A 16,648-nucleotide genomic window follows, 5' to 3' on the forward strand; every position below is an offset into this window, starting at 1 on the left:
ACGGCCGCCAGGCTGTGAGGACGCTCTAGCCCGCCGAGCGCACTCGCTGCCCGGCGCCTTGCGATCGGCCGCTCTAGCCCGCCGCTGGGGGTCTGTGCTCTCGCCACTCGCACCCTGCGTCCCACCACGCACGGTTCCCCTGAGGCTGAAGTTCCGGGCACCTCGTACTGCACACGTAGCTGTCAGAGGACCCAGGGGGTGGTGGACTCAGGTAATTACTGCCGGGGACGCGATGAGGAACCACCTCCAAGGCAAGACTCTTGCGTCTCACTGAACATCTTTCCGTCCCCAGGTCTCACCCGCCATGGAGCTGACCAGCCCCTGCTCCAGCTTTCAATCGGACTTGGATTTCTGCCCAGATTGCGGCTCTGTGCTGCCGCTGCCTGGAGCTCAGGATACAGTCGTCTGCCCTCGCTGTGGCTTCTCCATAGACGTGCGAGGTGAGGGGTTAGTAGGCTGGACCCAGCCGAGGGTCCAGGTGGAGAGGTCGGTGGTGGAGGGTGACCCCAGCCTGGGATTAGGGAGGCGAGACCCAGAACTGGAATCTGTCTGTCAGACTGACCCAGGGAAGAGACCCGAGGGGAGGATGTGACCCACCTGCGAGAGTGTTGCTGGGATTTGTTGCCTCCTCGGCCGTTTCTACTGTTAATTTTTTTACTCCCTGAGCAGATTTCGAAGGGAAAGTTGTGAAGACCTCAGTTGTGTTCCACAAACTGGGGGCAGCCATACCTACGTCTGTGGACGAGGGACCCGAATCCCAGGGACCAGTGGTAAGTTGATTAGGACTGGTTTCCAAAGAACAATGATTGTGGGGACCTGGTTTTGCACTCCATTCCAGGAGAATGTCTGGTAATTTGATTCCTGTACGAAAGCAGAGCCTTATTGTGAGTAGGTCTCCATAGCCCATCTGTTCCTTCCTAGGTTGACAGGCGCTGCCCTCGATGTGGTCATGAGGGAATGGCATACCACACCAGACAGATGCGATCAGCCGATGAAGGACAGACTGTCTTCTATACCTGTATCAATTGCAAGTGAGAATCTTTTCCCCTCCCTCTGCCCTTTTTTTGCATTTGTAAACAACAAAAGCAGAGACAGACTTGTACTAAGTATTTCATTTGGTCCAGTCCATAATAGGGAGGCTTGTAGCCCTTTTTTATTATTTGTGTTTTTTGAGACAGGGGCTCACTATATGCCCAGGCTAGCCTTGAACTGTCAACCATACAGCCCAGGTTGGTCTCAAACCTTAAGCAGTTCTTCCTGAATGCTGTGATTCCACCAGGCTTGTTAAAAAGATGTTGGTTGTTTTTTTTTTGTAGTTATTTGTAGGTGTTTTTAATCTGCATATTTGAATGTGCAGGTGCCCACCAAGGCCAGAGACATTAAATCCCCTGGTACTGGAGTTACAGGTAGTTGTGAGCCATTAGATATGGGTGCTGAGAACTGAACTTGGATCCTCTGCAACAGTGTGAGCTTTTAACTGCTAAGCTTTCTCAACCGCTCCCTTACTCTTTTGACAGTCACTGAACTAAATCTTTTAAGATATAAAAGGAAAGCTGGGTGTGGTGACCCGAAGGAAGATCATTCATTCAAGGCCAGCCTGGGCTACACCGAGACTCGGTCACACACATAAAAAGCTACTAGAAAGGGAATTTTAAAAGACAGACGTTGGTTTGCATAGTGGTACAATATGCTGAAGTTTTTCCCTGCAAAAGGGTGACTTTGGTTACTTAATCTTGCATGATTCAAAGAACATGGTCTGAGTGGTTTGAAACAATCTTTGTCTTGGTTGTTGTTTAGCTACACTGCAGAACATTAGCATGGGGCTTTCTGTATTTTTGCTTTTTGTTGTTGTTTTCCTTCTTCCTGGGGTACTGCCAGCTTTATTCCAGGGCCTTAGGCATGCTAAGGAAATGTTCTACCCTCAGCTGTACCCTGACCTCTCTTCTTATATTTGCCCTGTTTAGGATTTTAATTAGACTTTTCCTCTTTCTTTTTTGATTTTCTTATCCTCCTGCTCCCACCTCTCAAATGCAAGGATTACGAGCATGTGCCACCACAGCTGTTTCTTATGGTGCTGAAGATTCAACTCAGTTTCATGAGAGCTACATAAGCACTCTACCAACTGAACTACGTGCCGAGCCCCTTATTAGGCTTTCTGAAACCGAGAACTGATTTATATGTCATCAACCTTGGAAATGTATCAGTTGTTATCTCATTCCAATATTGCCTGTTCACCATGTTCTCAAATTAGTTATTAGACTTTCACATTTCTCACCTTGTCTTCTATATTTTCCATCCCATTGTTTATACTGTCTTCTGGGTAATTTCTCCAGATCTTTCTTATAGGTCATTAATTCTGTCTTCAATTTATATGTGTGTATGGTGGTGAGAGTGTTGTATGTGTGGAGTATTCATGTGTTCATGTGGATGTATGCATATATTTTTGTCCATATGGAGGCCAGAGTTAGGCATTGGGTGGCTTCATCAAGCATCTTTATCTCTTCTTTACCTTTCTTTTAGTTTTGAGACAGGCTTTCACTATATTCTTGGTTGGTGTGGAACTCTGTGTAGACCAGGTTAGCCTCAAACTCACAGATATCCATCTGCCTTGGCCTCCAGATGCGCCACCACTTCCAGCTCTCTACCTTAGCTCTGGAGGCAGAGTCTCTGAGCCTGGAGCTCAGGCTAGGCTGGCTACCCAGTGAGCCTCAGACATTCATCCTGTCATTGTCCTATGCCTCCCAGCCCAAGGGGAGTCCATTCTGTACATGTGGACCATGACACCCAGCATTTTCTTTATTTTTAAGGGGTGCTGGGGATCTGAACTCAAGTCCTCATGTCTGTGCAGCAGACACTTTTCCACCGGAGCCTTCTCCTCAGCCCCTCAGTTATTACTGCTTGTTTTCAAACCTCATGAATCACCTGAACAATTTAGCCCATTAGTCATTTAAAAAACTCAGTCATTTTATTTAACATTTATTTTATCATTGTATGTGTATGAGTGTTTTGTTTACATGTATGTAAGTGCACCACGTGTATGCCTGGTACCCACATAGTCAGAAGAGATGTCAGACTCCCTGGGACTGGAGTTACAGATGGTTGTGAAACCACCGTGTGGGTGCTAGGAATCAAACCTAGATTCTCTGCAACAGCAACAAATACTCACTCTCCAGCTCCCATTAATCATTTTAAATTGCTCCTTTTATTCTTTAAATGTATATTAGGTATATTAAACTTGTTTATATGTGTGTGTTATTTCTGATATCCATTGTTTTTTCTGGGTCTGATGCTGTCTGTTTCTGCTGACTTTCTCATGGTACTTTTTAACTTTTAATTTTTGACTGTCTGCTAGTTTCTTAGAACTTGAACTTAGGGTTTCTTAAGGTCTGGGTGAATGCTGCATTCCCAGCATCTGTAGGCTTCTTTGAGATTGATCTGTGCCACCACGTCCAGCTACAACATTTTGTTTTTATGAGGTCCAGTTTATCTTTTTCCTTTTCTTGGCTAGTGCTTTTTCTGTCCTGGGAAATCTTTGCATACTTCAAGGTAATGATTAGATATTAGTTACCTTCAAGTTAGAGCTGAAGGATGGTTTCGGGGAAGCTCACCCATCCCTGTCATAAGAAAAAGTCCTTCAGGGGTTTTTATCTTATCTCACGGTGCTAGAAATTCTTTTTGGTTAAGTATAACGAGTCCTTTCTTTTTCCATAGGTTTCAGGAAAAGGAAGATTCTTGACCTTTTTTTTCTGGCAACTCAGCAACACTCCTCCTCCTCTTGGAAGGTGAAGACATCGGTCCTTTGATGACTTATCCTTCCCCCCTGGTGCCTTGTTTTCAGAATAAGATCTTCACCCCCAGGGCACTCCTTCTCCCAGTTGAATTTACTAAAGTTATATTTTTATGAAACCTTGACATCATGTGTGTTATTCATAATCTTATCCTGGTCAAGCTGGTGGCACATGCCCTGTCATCCCACCACTTCAGAGATAGAGGCAAGAAGGTCTCAAGCTTGAGGACAGTGAACTATATAAGGAATGCAAAGCCAGCCAAAGCTACTAACAAGATGCCTAAAAAATGAAAAATAACAATAAACTGTCTTATTCCAAAGGAAATTTAAATGACTTAGACTGTAGCTGTAAAAAAGAAAAAAAACTGTAGCAATAAAATAATGGAGTCTGGAATGAAGCTGTTGTGGGTCTGGGGTCACTCAGATTCATGATGACCATGAATAAATTTTAATAAGAGGCCTTATTAAATACTGGTTCTGGATACTCATGGCACTGGATGCAGCATCTAGTCAGCCCAAGGCCACAAGATTACATGTATTCTATCTACAAATAGGCAGGGTCTAATTTTACATGTATGTCTTGCAGTTGTCCTAGCCATTGAGCAGAGTAAGCAAGTTTGATTACAAAAGCAGAAATAGCAGTTAGTCTTATGAACTATTGTCTTGCTATAACAGCAAATTTTACAAGATCTGTCAGTTTAAGAACAGTCTTTACAAGTGGTGGTGGCGATGCCTTTGATCACAGCACTCAGGAGGCAGAGCCAGGCGAATCTCTGTTTGAGGCCAGCCTGGTCCCCAGAGTGAGTTCCAGGATGTCCAGGGATACACAGATAAACCCTGTCTGGGAAAAAAAAGTGGACTGGTAGGGTACAGTCTGTACAAGCTAGGAGTTTACATGCCAGAGGCATTTTTTTTTTCTCTTTGGTCTCTGAAGCATAGTAACTAATTGTAATGTTAACCATCACAAGGCCAATACAAAAAAGGCAGACATATTATACATATATCCTATCTAAATCTAGTTCCTCGTTGTAAGGAAACAAAAGTTGGGATCTGGGGATGGGTAGTGAGAGATTCAACAAAACTTAACCATATGTATTTGAATTTGCTGCCCCGTCCCCTGCAGCCTAGTCTTTGTAAATGGCAGTCTGGGTATCTCATACTTTGATCTTAGGGCCTGCCATGGTCGGAAAATTCCAAGTTTGGTGTACCTTCCCTCAAAGACGTACAGACAGGGAGAGGACTAGAACCCAGTGCGTTTCCTGCACCTGGAAAGCAATTTCTCGGCAGAATGATAAGAAAGTGGAACTTGGCCGAGTCCCACTTACTTTTGCACCCAGGTTTAAGGACACAGCGGACTGGGGAAGGGGATACTGAGCACATACAGCTCACCTCCTCCGTGCCCGCAGCCCGGAGTTGACTCTCCTCCAATGAACTTAGGCCCTGGGCCAGGTGGCCCCGCCCCACGGTGACATCACTTCTGCTAACTGCGGCGTCTGCGCACTGTTACAGTACGGCGGAACTAATCTGGTGACGCCTGCGCTTTGGCCCAGCGGTGCTGGGGAAGGGAAGCTGGTTTCTGCAGGATGCGTCACACCCGGAAGTGAAAGGCCGGAAGTGGGGTTGGACAGGTTATCCCCAGGGGTGGGGAAGCAGAGGCCCTGGAGGAAGGGGGGAGAATAAGAAGCCAGAGGATCCTGGTCACTACTCCGAATCGTGTACCGGATCTCTTAGATCTCAGAGGCGCAGAAAAAGGGAAGGGTGTCTCCTCCCGCTTCCTCGCTTTTCGCTTTAGCCATGGCGGAGGCAGGGGCCGGGCTGAGTGAGACCGTCACTGAGACAACGGTTACCGTGACAACCGAGCCCGTGAGAAAGCCGGGCGGGGGGGCCTGTGTAGGGGTCTGGGAGGTACTGGGAGGGAAATAGGGGTTTGGAAAGTTGGAGGGTTTGGGATCTGGGACATGTGGGGTTGAGTCTTGGGAAAATCGCAAGGGACTGGGGATGCTTGGAGTGGCTCAAATCATAAAAGTCAAGGAACGTTTAATCCGCAGTTACAATTAGGGTGTATAGGTGTTGTGACTTGGCGTGGTGGTCTGTGTACGTAATAAACGGAAACGGGGTTAAGGAGCACGGAGGGTAGTGGGAGGAAATGAAAGGCCATTTGAGAAAGCATGGTTTTGGAGGCAAACATAAAGGACGAGTACTTACCAGTACATAGTCATGGAGTGGGTACGTGTCAGAGTGGAGGGGATGGGGAAGCTAAATGAGGTGAAGGTAGTATTTTGACAGATCAGAGAGGAGAGAAGCAATGAGCAAACAGAATTTTTGCAAAAACAAGTTTTATTGCTTTCAAAGGGAGAAAGATGTGTTGGGCGTAATAATGTCTGGGTTTGAAGGCGTTTAGTAGTTTAGTGATCATTACCAGAGATGTCAGGATTAGAGAATAAGTGGGTAGGACGTAGAGAGCCCTGGACTTGAGAGAAGAAGGAATGAAGGCTTTCTTTGGAGGAGGAGGGTTTTGGATTTTTGTTTTATTTTGTTTTTTCAGGTGTGGGGGGGGCAGAAGTCAATCTTAGATGATTCTCAGGCACAGTCTACGTTTTTTTTTTTTTTTTTTTTTTTTTTTGCTTGTTGGATTGAGACAATCATTTTTCATGGAGCTGCCCAAATTGGCTAGGCTGGCTGGCAAGAGACCTGCCTGTCTCCACGTCTCCAGTACTGCACCACCACTGCATCTGACTTTTTAAAAAAAAATATGGATTCTGGGAATCAAACTCAGGAAAGCACTTTACCAACAGACCTGTCTCCATAGCCTTGCTTTATTATTTTTTAAAAATTTTATTTTGCTCTTGAAAGAAAAAGCTTTACCAAGTTGTAGAGGCTGGCTTCTGACTCAGTCTCCTAGTGCTGAGATTACATGCATGCAATCTCTTTAGAGAGAACATGAATAAGAGGTGTGGGGAAAGAAAAGGAGGCCAAGGCCAGTCACGGGGAACTGAGAAAATAACTTTCCTGTATTAATAACACCACGGATGATGGGGAAAGAAGACAAGAAACAAGGAGGGTTGTGTTTTCCTTTGAAGATTTACTGGCCCCAGGTTAAGAATTGTCTTTTTTTTTTTTTTTTTTTTTTGCATACTAGTAGTTTTCAAAGACAGGAATTCATATTCCTCATGAGCAGGTTAAAAACATGTTCTGTTTTGGCTCCCAGCACCTGGCTTCTCCAGAGGTGTGGTATGTGGTATGGATTGAGCCAGGGAAGAGGACAGAGGAGGTTCCTTGGGAAACAGGAAAGGTCAAGAGGAGATTAGCTAGATGGCCCATACCTCCTACCCTTGCAGGAGAATCGGAGCCTAACCATCAAACTTCGGAAACGGAAGCCAGAGAAGAAGGTGGAGTGGACGAGCGACACCGTGGACAATGAGCACATGGGGCGACGCTCGTCAAAATGTGAGTCTGCGCCCCCCCCCAGCCACTGCCCCTGCCCGGCCTCCTGAACCCCCCCCCATCCTTCCCCGTATTCCCCCCACCCCCCCACCCCCCCACCCCCAGCCACGACCATGGCCCGAGCCACTGCCCCCGCCCGGCCTCCCACGTGCTGCTCACACTTCTCTTCTTGGTTGGAAAGGAACATAGATGGGGGTGGGGATAAAAGTACGCGTTTCCAAGTCTGGGGGGCAAGCCATGGCAGAGTGGGAGAATGAGTGCCTGAGTCCCGGGGTGGGAGGCTAAGGAAGCTGGATTCTGGAAGGTAGGAGACAGTGGTGGGAGAGAATTTTCACGTAGATCTGGTGGAAATGGCACAGACTGAACATTGTGTTCTTCATCCTTTTTAACTGGGTTCCTCCCTCTCCATCTAGGCTGCTGTATTTATGAGAAACCTCGGGCCTTTGGTGAGAGTTCCACCGAGAGCGATGAAGATGAAGAGGAAGGCTGTGGTCATACACACTGTGTCCGGGGTCACCGCAAAGGACGGCGTCATACAACCCCAGGACCTACCCCAACCACTCCCCCCCAGCCTCCTGACCCCTCTCAGCCCCCTCCAGGACCTATGCAGCACTAAATCCCTCTCACTTGTCATGTGTCTGCCTGGCCCCAAATGTATCCATCTGGCTACATGGGGACTCAACCCATGGTCTGATCCCTTCTCCTGCCCCCTCCTTCCCTCTCCTGCCTGATAGAGAAGAGGAAGAGGAGGGCGGAGAGAGATCCTGGAATTCTGACTTGCTGCTGTTCCAGAACCCAGGCTTCTGGGTTCTCCCAGTTCCCTCTTCCCCACAGTTTGCCCCCTTGCCTGGGATCCAGGCACCGTGGCCCCAGTCTGTTCCTTTTGTTCTCACTGCCAAACTACCTGTCCTGGGATCCAGTTATCTTGGCCACCTGCACCCTTAGCTTGAGTCCCAAGCACCTAAACTGGGTTTTCAACAGTCCCAGCTTTCACTGCCAGGACCCCAGTTAGATTCCAGGCAATCTTGTGCCCCAGCTCTGCATATTAATCCTGGCTTACAGTTCTTCCACTTATGCAATTATCCTAAATCAGTCCTTGCCTGTGGGATCTAAGGTTGTGTGGAGACCATAGGGTCCCCAGCCCTTCTGCTCCTAGATACCCCTTCTGGCCCTTATAAGGAGTTAGGAGAGGTCTTTGTCGGTCACACCTCTCATGGAAAGTGGACCCCAAAATAGTCGTGACCTGAATATAACCTTTCTGACAAAGCTGGCTCAGACCAGTGACTTAAAGCCAACGATTTTCTCAGCCTTTAATCTTTGAGCTTCAGCACTGTTGTCCAAGGGGCCTGGGTCTCTAAAAGGAAAGGAGAGGGAGAGAACAAAGAGATGAGGGGACAGGCCCCTGCAGTATACTCCTACCCTTTCCTGCCTAGGCTGTGATGTCTCTACCAACCCAGGTGTCTTGCTCTCTCAGCCCTCCCCAACTGGTGCTGGGATCTGGGTATTGTCCTCCAGGCCTCTAGCTGTGCACAGTACAGAGATCAGCAGAATCCATGCCACCACTGAGATCTCATTTATTGCCACAGATGCACAAAATAAATAACCCAACATTGCACAATGTGTTAAATACAGGCTGATTTATACACATAGGGGAGACTATACAAGGATATTTGGGAGGCCTGGGTCGCTCCCTGGCTGAGAAGGTGGGTAGCACCATTGGTTCTTTTGTGTGCAATATGAAGTTCCAAGAAGGCATTTAAAGGAAAAAGGCTTTCAGCATAGAAAACAGTCATAAAAGAAATGTAGAGGGTGGACTGGCTTGCATACACATCCCAAAATTTGTTTTAGGCTTCAGGTCTGAGTGGCTTAAGTTATGAGTTAAGCATCTTATTTTAGGAGAACTTATTTTTCTTGAGGGAAATCCTCAGAGTGGACATCAGCAGGAGGCTCCAGACTTCCTGCTGTGGATCAGCCCCTGAGCCCTTTGGGATTGGAGGTAAATGTGGACTGTTTCCCAGTACTCGTGGTACAGAGCCTTTCTCTATCCCTGTCTGGAATGGTACAGAAAGGGAACTCAAAGAAGAGGTTGGGTTAGGGCATGGAGACGCAGGACCAGACTGGCTTAAAGGCACGGTTGTACAAGCCAGTTTGAGGTCTTGCTTTGGGAGAAAGAATGTGAGTGGGTAAAGGGTGCTTATTAATACTCCTGCTGCGGCAGGTGTACAGACAAGATCACTGAAATAGGTGGGGATTTCTGCACGGAAGAGAAGTAACCTCGAGGCATCCGGGCTAGGCTAGGCTAGGCTAGGAGGTAGATGACTAGACCCCTCAGCCTTCTCCCGGAACGATGCGCAGAGGGGCTCGGGGATCACACGTGCAGAGCAACGGGAAGACGCGCTCCCCGAGGGGGCCCGGTGCCTGGAAGGCGAAGAGCAAGTCCAAGGAGCGGCCGTCATAGAAGGCCACACGGCCCCTCTCCCAGTCCAAGTCCACGCGAATGCGCTGCGGCGGGGGCCTGGCGCCGCCTAGCAAAGTGGGCTCTGGGGCCGTGAGCGCCCACAGGCGGCCACCGCGGCCCTCCACGGCCCACACAGCCTCTGATGGGCACAGCTTGATGAGGCCCTTGCGTGTCACGGATTCCCCGGCCGCGCCCACGGCGTAGCAGCTCTCTCCTCCATCCTCATCCTCCGCGGTTGAGTCTCTGAAGGACGCGCCCTTCACGGTCTCTACCTCCCAGCAGTGGCGCCCTGACGCAAAGCCCTGCGCACCCAACACGGCTGGGAGCTGATCGAAGCGCACGGGACTGTCCAGCGGCTCTGGCGTTCCAGGTGGAGCCAGACTCACGCCGCGGTAGTCAGAGGAGATGAGCAGACCACGGTGTGCAGTACGAGGGTCAAGGGTCAGATCAGCTGCAGAAGAGAGGCATGGGGGAACACCACAGGTCAAATTTCTTGAGTCCGAGAAGGGTGGAGAAGAGAAAGCGAGTGCACTTAGAAGTGCTTGAGTCCCCAGGACAGCTCAAAGGGTGACTGGGATCGGAAAGAACTAAGGCACAGAGCAGGCGGAGGCTGGCCACCCTGCGCTATGATGCGGCACCTCTGTGGAACTGGATTTGGACAAGGACCATGCTGGTCCAGGGCAGGGACTGCATGCAGCGTGGAGATGGGAGGGGAGGCCGTCCGGTTTGTGGTGGTGGTGGAGGAAGAGTAGCTGACCTAGGGAGAATGAGGACTAATACTGCAACCAGCTACAAGCCGCACTGTACATGTCTTTAATCCCAGCACTCGGGAGGCAGAGAGGGCTGAGTTAGAGGCCAGCCTGCATAGCAAGTTTCAGGCCAACTAGAGCTACATAATAAGACCCTTTCTCATGAACAAAACAAAGCATAAACCCTTGAATCTGCAGCATCTGGGTGGGGCTTGGGAGCCAGGTCAGCAAGACTACTGAGAGAGACTGATACCTGATAGGAACCAAAGTGTTTAAAGGAGGGGCAAAGGGAGGACTCCAAGGTATCCAGTAAAACCAGGCCACTCACCCTCCAAGTTTCTATAGGAGGTGTGGCCAGAGGAGAGACAGAGAACAGAGATCGCTAAAGGGACCAGAAAAAGCCACTGGCCTTGTAGGTATGGGGTGCTTTAAGGAAATACTTCTTAGGAACTAGAAGTAAATTGGATGAAGTGGGATGAATGTGTGATTAAGGGGTGGAACATCTCTAGGCACTGTAAAAACGAATGGAGAGCTACCTTGGGAATGGGCAAAGGGGTAGGAGATGCTGGAATCTTGGGACCCTTCTCAAGAAAAGCAAGGGGAGAGAGTGGAAGTGGGGATTCCTGAGAGTGATCTTGTACTGTTTGGGTGTACACAAAAGGATAATGAAAAGTGACTGAGATCTGAGGAATTACAGATTTTGTTCTGGGTTAAATTGTGCCTCCTGGCCAGGTGTGGTGTTACATATTCATATCCTCAGCACATTAGAGGCAGAGACAGGAAGGCAGGAAGGACTAGAGTTCTGCACCAGCCTGGGATACATGTGTGTGTGTGTGTGTGTGTGTGTGTGTGTGTGTGTGTGTGTGTTTAGAAAGGCAGGGGGCATTTCAATTTTGTTCCCAAATTTTTCTGAATTTATCTTATGTGGGAAAAGGATTTTCACAAAGGTAATCAGGTTAAAAACTGAGATCATTAGGGTGGACCCTGATGCAGTATGACCGCTACCTTAAAAGGAGAAGGAGACACTTGGACACAGAAACAGGCACACAGGAAGCCCAGTAAGGTCATATGTGGGTCAAGGGAGTGCTGAGCCTCCCCAGAAGCCAGGAGAGAGGCATGGAACAGACCTCTCCTGAGCCCTCACACTTCTACCTCTGTACTTTGAGGTGTGGATGGTTCCTCAAGTCACCGATTTGTGGTACTTTGTTATTTCAGCCCTAGGAAATCAAAACCGATACAGATACCAAAAGGGTTTCGACCATTTTTGACAGCTGAAAGGGAGCAAACAGAGCACAGATTATGATCCCTCCCTTCTTCCCTCCTCACCTGTGAGTCTGTGGAGCATGTTTTTTACCACAGGGTAATCTTCAGGGAGCTCTTCCTCTGAGTTAGATGACTTGGGTGTTGGGACATCAAATCTGGACAAAGGAAGGATCAGGAAGTTAACAGCATTCCTGTCTTTTGATGCTGGTTCTGACGACCCCTTTTCCTAACCCACTTGCTCTTAACAGAAACAGGTGAGGCTATACTCCAGAAGGCCTATTGGTAAGTTGAGACAAAGACAAAGATCTGGGTCTGGAGAGGAGGTGATGGTTATGGTTGCAGGTAGTTGAAAGGAAGAAACAGTAAAAATGGAACTCACCGCCTCCATGTCTTCCTCATATCCTGGTACGGGCAAAAGAAAACATGGGCGTGAGTGTCAGGTTCATATTGTGAGGCATCCTCCCCTCCACCTCAGGTGAGCTCTGAGTGGTTGATTCTCTTCCCCCTCCTAAAATGATCTCTCTTCCCTCCTCTGCTCCTTTTTCTTCTGTTCTCCCTCTTCTTTCACAGCCTTCCCTTCTGTTCACTACAACATCACTTTCTCCTCACACTCCTCACTCCATCCTCCAAGGGTTCTCCTTTCCTCAGCCTCAACATACCTACTTCTTACATCTTGTTAATCTCCCAGCCCACGCTCTCTTTCAGTAATGCTATCCTTTCCCAGTTTCTTGAGTGTGTTCCAGACAAATGTCCACCCCTTCACCATAAAAAGTGAACACACCCATATTACTTGAGTTAAGAGTTGTTATATAAAAGCCCAACAATAAAGCTGCTTCCCCTCTTGTCTTAAAAGCTCAGTGGCGTTTATTGGGCTCTTTGTTTTATGTCATCTCAACCCCCGGGGCCCCTGAACTCAGAAGTGTCCCAAGAGGCTCCACAGATTTCATAGGGACCCACGGCAGCCAGAAGAGGGCGCTGGTTTTCTCCCCTCCAAACACTGGGGTTCCTCCATCCCTCTTTTCTGTAGCGCAGTGAGGATGGCTGGAGAGGGCAGTGTGGCAAGGGGGAAAAGAGAGGACGCAATTACACGTAGACTAATTAGGTCTGCGAAGCCTTCAAAGGGGCGGAAGCGGGACCCAGGGCAGGAGGGCGGCTAAGGGGAAGTAAACCAGATGTGATCCCCTTGAGGTACAGCGAAGGAATGGGAGTGGTTGATGTCCAAAGGGGCCCAGGGAGGGCCCAGTGGGGAGACAGTGGGACTGTAACGTGGAGTCCAGCCAGAGGCCTGCCAGCTGCTCACCCGGACCTCGCCTCCGCCAGTTTCCGCCCCCGCCTGGGGACCTGGGAGGAGCTGAGAACAATAACAACTCACAGCTCAGCTGGAGCTTGTTAGGGGACCCCTGCCTCACTTTGGATCCGACCACCACACCCCCACCCCATTTTCCAGTCTCCTAATTTTCCCATCCCTACACTTCCGCTTTTTCTGCACCCAGTCTCAGCCTTGGCTCCAGTGACTCTGTTCACTCGGTCCTATCACCACCCTCCCTGGGCTCCATCTCGTCCTAACCCGGGTGTCGAGTCGCGTCACCCCCCCCCCCTCCACGTCCTTTTCTTGCTCCCACCAGTGAGCCTGCTCAGTCCTGGCTCCAATTCCCATGCTCTTTGCAGGAGGCTTCTGAGATCTCCAAGGGACTAAGCATTCTGTCTACCACCAGCGTGTTTCTGCCTCTACAACATCTTAATCTCCATCTCCACTGATAAGACTCAGGCCTCTGTCCAGCCTCCTCCTCCTCCCCCGACCAAGTGTCAACTCCTTTCAGCTTTTCCTAACTTCCTTTCTCAAACTATTCACTCAAGACTTGGCCTCTCTTTCTCTTCCTCCCTCTCTTCCTTCCTCTTTCCTCCCCCTCCCTCTGTCTCTTAAAATTTTTATTTTAAATTCTTCTCTCTTTTTTTACTAGCCATCTCTGGATTGGAATTCGCTATGTGTACCAAGATGGATTCGAATTTGCAGCAATCCTCCTGTCTCTGCCTTCCTAGCGCCAAGCTGTCTACTACGTACATTTCCATTAGGGCTTTAGAGCTAAAAGCACGAGTGTCCGACTTTGCTAGGACATCCATAGACCTCTTCTTCACCGCAAAAAAGGCTGACCGCCTTACCTCTCCATGCGGGTCCAGGCAGCCCATGGTGGGGATGCGGCCCCCGCGTCGTCTCCCAGTCCGAGCACCGGGCTCCGCCAGTTTCTCTCGCAGCCCACGGCTGATGCGCACCTCCACTGCCAGACGCACGTTAGACCTCAGGCTGCGTCGGGGACACGGCTGGCCACAGCAGGGGCAGGAAGGGGGCGCCGTCTCCGAGCCCGGCGCCGCCGGGGTCCCCCAGCAGCGCGCCAAGCACGCGCGACAGAAGCTGTGCTCGCACGCCAGCAGCACTGGGTCCTCGAAGGGGCCCCCGCACAGCGGACACGTCGCCAGCTGCTCCAGACGCTCCACCAACCCCGGGCCCAGCTCGGGAGCCTCCATGGAAAGCCGGGGTCCGGACGCACCCTGATCCGCGACCGTAGCAGCCGCCCCCGAGGGCGCAGGTGGCGGACCACCCCCGCTGCGTGCTGACTCGATGCCCCTCGTTGCGCCTCCCTCATTCACTTCGCGCTTCCTACCTACCCCTCTCCCGGGCTGCCTCGCTTACCCAGATCGGACTCAGCGCGTCTCCTCACCACGTCAGGTTTTATAGGGAGGGAGGAGGCCCCATGCAGGAGGTAAACAGCAGACCTTGCGTAATGCCTCATCTGGTTCTCCCGCTTTCCTAGTAAGGTTTTGGGGAGCAGGGTGTAGAGACTGAGACACCTAGGTCCCAGAGCCTAGAAGGTGAGCACCAGGGCATGAGCTGTGGGCAAGGTGGCAATGTTGGGTTTGGTAGCCCCCCCCCTCGCCCCCCGTGAGTGAGTCCCTGAGGAGCGTGAATCTCCCCCTTAGCCTGTGGTGTGCCTTTGGTGGGCAGGGTGCCCAGGCTCTCTCTTGGCATGCGTGCCCACATCGCCAGGGCATGAGTCATCCCAGGTGGCTGGCACACCTACATCTGGGGGTTGGGGGCCCGGAAGCTTGGGTCCTGGACTGTGTGGCTTTGGCAGGCCTCTGAGTGTTGGCATGTGGCTGTCACTCCTGGCGCCTCATCTTCCTGCCTTGCCTATTAAGGTCTGGGGACACCTAGTCTTTGGGATAAGGGCTGGAAGCAGGCGTCTACATTCCTGCCTCTCAGGTTAGGGCTCTCTCTCAGTCCTTCCCCTACCCCCAACGCCCGCCTTGCCCGAAGTTTCTATTTTTTCTATCCTTTTCCTTTGTGTTCTTATTTTCAACGTTCTTTCTCCCCTTTTCTTTGTACCTGACAATTACCTGTTTCAGCCGTCCCAGATCTCTGAGGCCCAGAGACCTGGATCTTCAAAAGTGGACCATACCTAGATCTTCTGCCTGTGCTACTGAAGGGAATCGACTTGCCTATTTTTATTTATTTTCAGTTTAAATTGCAGATCCTGGGAGCTCCATTCCGCTCTCTTTTCTGACCTTTCCTTGTACCCGCACCTCACTTCCATCACGATCTCTTCCTCTTTCCATTGCTCTTCCCTCCTGACGAGTCTGTCTTCCTGCTCTTTCCTCTTCTAGCTCCCCTTTCTCTCCTCTAAGCCTTTCTGCCTGGATACCTTTGGGGATTTCTGAAGAAGCTTCTGTGTGTCCCTACATGTGACCACATACACTGATGTAGATGTATCATGCTCACTGATGCCTAACTCCAGTGTCTAGAAGCCTTTAGATACACTCAGAGAGTACAAAGATCACAAATGCATCTCAGTATTCTCATAACACTGAATGTCAGGAGATTGCTGAGGGACAGAAGAACATACCCAACCAAAACATGCGGAGAGGGATCTTGTCATTAGTTTTATTGTTCATAACAACAAAACAAGGCATTGAGGCTCTACAGAGCAGCAGCACTTTATTAGGCACCCCCTCCAGGCACCCTTCTTCCTCCTCCCCCATAGTTAATAGAGAGGGACTCAAATGTGACACCATGATAAACAAACCTCCACAAACAAATACGTGCACATTCACCAATCTCCCAGCTCAACATCAAAATGAGATAAAACTTGGGCAAAAGACTATCAAAATGAGGGTGGTTATGATGGGTCATGCCCATAATCCAGAACTTGGGAGTATGAGGCAAAATGATCGCCATGAGTTCCATGCCAACTTGGGCTACATATGAAACTCTTTCTCTCCCTCCCTCCCTCCCCCCCCTCTTTCTCACACACACACACACACACAAAAAAAAAAAAAACAAAAAACAAACAACAACAAAACAAAACAAAAAACACTACCCAAACTTTTTAAAAAAGACCCAAATATGATCTAAATCTGTTTTGCAAAAGACGCATTTCAACAGTATGTGTGCAGAATGGTACCATGCCCCACAGACACTTCATCCTAATTCCTAGAAATGGAATACATTGCCTTGCTTAGAAATGGAGAATGAATTTGAGGTGGTACTATATTTGATAATCAGTTTAGCTTAAAGAAGGGAGACTATTTCAGAGTACACAGGTGTGTCCACCATAATCACAAGGCTTCTTAAATGTGGAGGGTGAGAACAGAGAGAAGAACCAGAGCTATTGATCGGCATTCTCGGCCTGACATTGCTGGCTTTAAAAAACATGTTATTTTTACTTGTGTGCATATGTGTGTGTCTGTCGGAAAGTGTGTGTGGGGGAGGGTTGTGGTGGCCAGAAGAGAGCATCATATCCCCTGATGTTGGACTCACAGCAGTTGTGAGTCACCCAGTGTGGGTGCTGGGAACCTAACTCAGGTCCTCTGCAGAAGCAGAAAGCACTCTGTGCTGGCTAGTTTTGTGTCAGCTTGACACAGGCTAGAATCATTGAAGAGGGGGGAGCCTCA

General features: G+C 49.5%; 3 protein-coding genes across 5 annotated transcripts; 2 read left to right on the forward strand and 1 right to left on the reverse strand.

Moving 5' to 3' along the window:
• The first annotated feature begins 31 nt into the window (after window positions 1-31).
• On the forward strand, window positions 32-3,912 carry Polr1h (RNA polymerase I subunit H). The gene is made up of 5 exons (XM_028856640.2): window positions 32-211; window positions 293-440; window positions 670-770; window positions 922-1,031; window positions 3,712-3,912. The coding sequence occupies exons 2-5, from the start codon at window positions 305-307 to the stop codon at window positions 3,734-3,736; spliced, it is 372 nt and encodes a 123-aa protein (XP_028712473.1). The 5' UTR covers window positions 32-211; window positions 293-304; the 3' UTR covers window positions 3,737-3,912.
• A 1,389-nt stretch (window positions 3,913-5,301) lies between these two features.
• Window positions 5,302-8,846, forward strand: Ppp1r11 (protein phosphatase 1 regulatory inhibitor subunit 11). Of its 3 annotated transcripts, none has more exons than XM_028856639.2 (3): window positions 5,302-5,650; window positions 7,126-7,234; window positions 7,645-8,846. In XM_028856639.2, the coding sequence occupies exons 1-3, from the start codon at window positions 5,582-5,584 to the stop codon at window positions 7,845-7,847; spliced, it is 381 nt and encodes a 126-aa protein (XP_028712472.1). In that variant the 5' UTR covers window positions 5,302-5,581; the 3' UTR covers window positions 7,848-8,846. The 3 variants fall into 3 exon arrangements, with proteins under 3 accessions (XP_028712472.1, XP_037056173.1, XP_037056172.1); XM_037200278.1 differs by lacking the exon at window positions 5,302-5,650 and adding an exon at window positions 5,689-6,013; XM_037200277.1 differs by lacking the exon at window positions 5,302-5,650 and adding an exon at window positions 6,558-6,882.
• Window positions 8,786-14,702, reverse strand: Rnf39 (ring finger protein 39). The gene is made up of 4 exons (XM_028856638.2): window positions 13,862-14,702; window positions 12,081-12,103; window positions 11,765-11,856; window positions 8,786-10,140 (listed from the first exon to the last, which is right to left on the reverse strand). The coding sequence occupies exons 1-4, from the start codon at window positions 14,222-14,224 to the stop codon at window positions 9,560-9,562; spliced, it is 1,059 nt and encodes a 352-aa protein (XP_028712471.1). The 5' UTR covers window positions 14,225-14,702; the 3' UTR covers window positions 8,786-9,559.
• Between the last annotated feature and the right edge of the window lie 1,946 nt (window positions 14,703-16,648).

The sequence above is a fragment of the Peromyscus leucopus genome, chromosome 16_21 (genome assembly GCF_004664715.2).
Source record: "Peromyscus leucopus breed LL Stock chromosome 16_21, UCI_PerLeu_2.1, whole genome shotgun sequence".
Lineage (NCBI taxonomy): Eukaryota > Metazoa > Chordata > Mammalia > Rodentia > Cricetidae > Peromyscus > Peromyscus leucopus.

Bases quoted from the DNA above. Each gene is read 5' to 3' on its own strand.
- Polr1h (XM_028856640.2), top strand. From the start codon at position 305: ATGGAGCTGACCAGCCCCTGCTCCAGCTTTCAATCGGACTTGGATTTC. The intron at 441-669 runs GTGAGGGGTTAG...CTCCCTGAGCAG, and splicing joins CTTCTCCATAGACGTGCGAG to ATTTCGAAGGGAAAGTTGTG. The intron at 771-921 runs GTAAGTTGATTA...GTTCCTTCCTAG, and splicing joins CCGAATCCCAGGGACCAGTG to GTTGACAGGCGCTGCCCTCG.
- Ppp1r11 (XM_028856639.2), top strand. From the start codon at position 5,582: ATGGCGGAGGCAGGGGCCGGGCTGAGTGAGACCGTCACTGAGACAACG. The intron at 5,651-7,125 runs GTGAGAAAGCCG...CTACCCTTGCAG, and splicing joins TTACCGTGACAACCGAGCCC to GAGAATCGGAGCCTAACCAT. The intron at 7,235-7,644 runs GTGAGTCTGCGC...CTCTCCATCTAG, and splicing joins GGGGCGACGCTCGTCAAAAT to GCTGCTGTATTTATGAGAAA.
- Rnf39 (XM_028856638.2), bottom strand. From the start codon at position 14,224: ATGGAGGCTCCCGAGCTGGGCCCGGGGTTGGTGGAGCGTCTGGAGCAG. The intron at 12,104-13,861 runs GTAAGGCGGTCA...TGCCCGTACCAG, and splicing joins GCCTGGACCCGCATGGAGAG to GATATGAGGAAGACATGGAG. The intron at 11,857-12,080 runs GTGAGTTCCATT...TCCTTTGTCCAG, and splicing joins ATGAGGAAGACATGGAGGCG to ATTTGATGTCCCAACACCCA.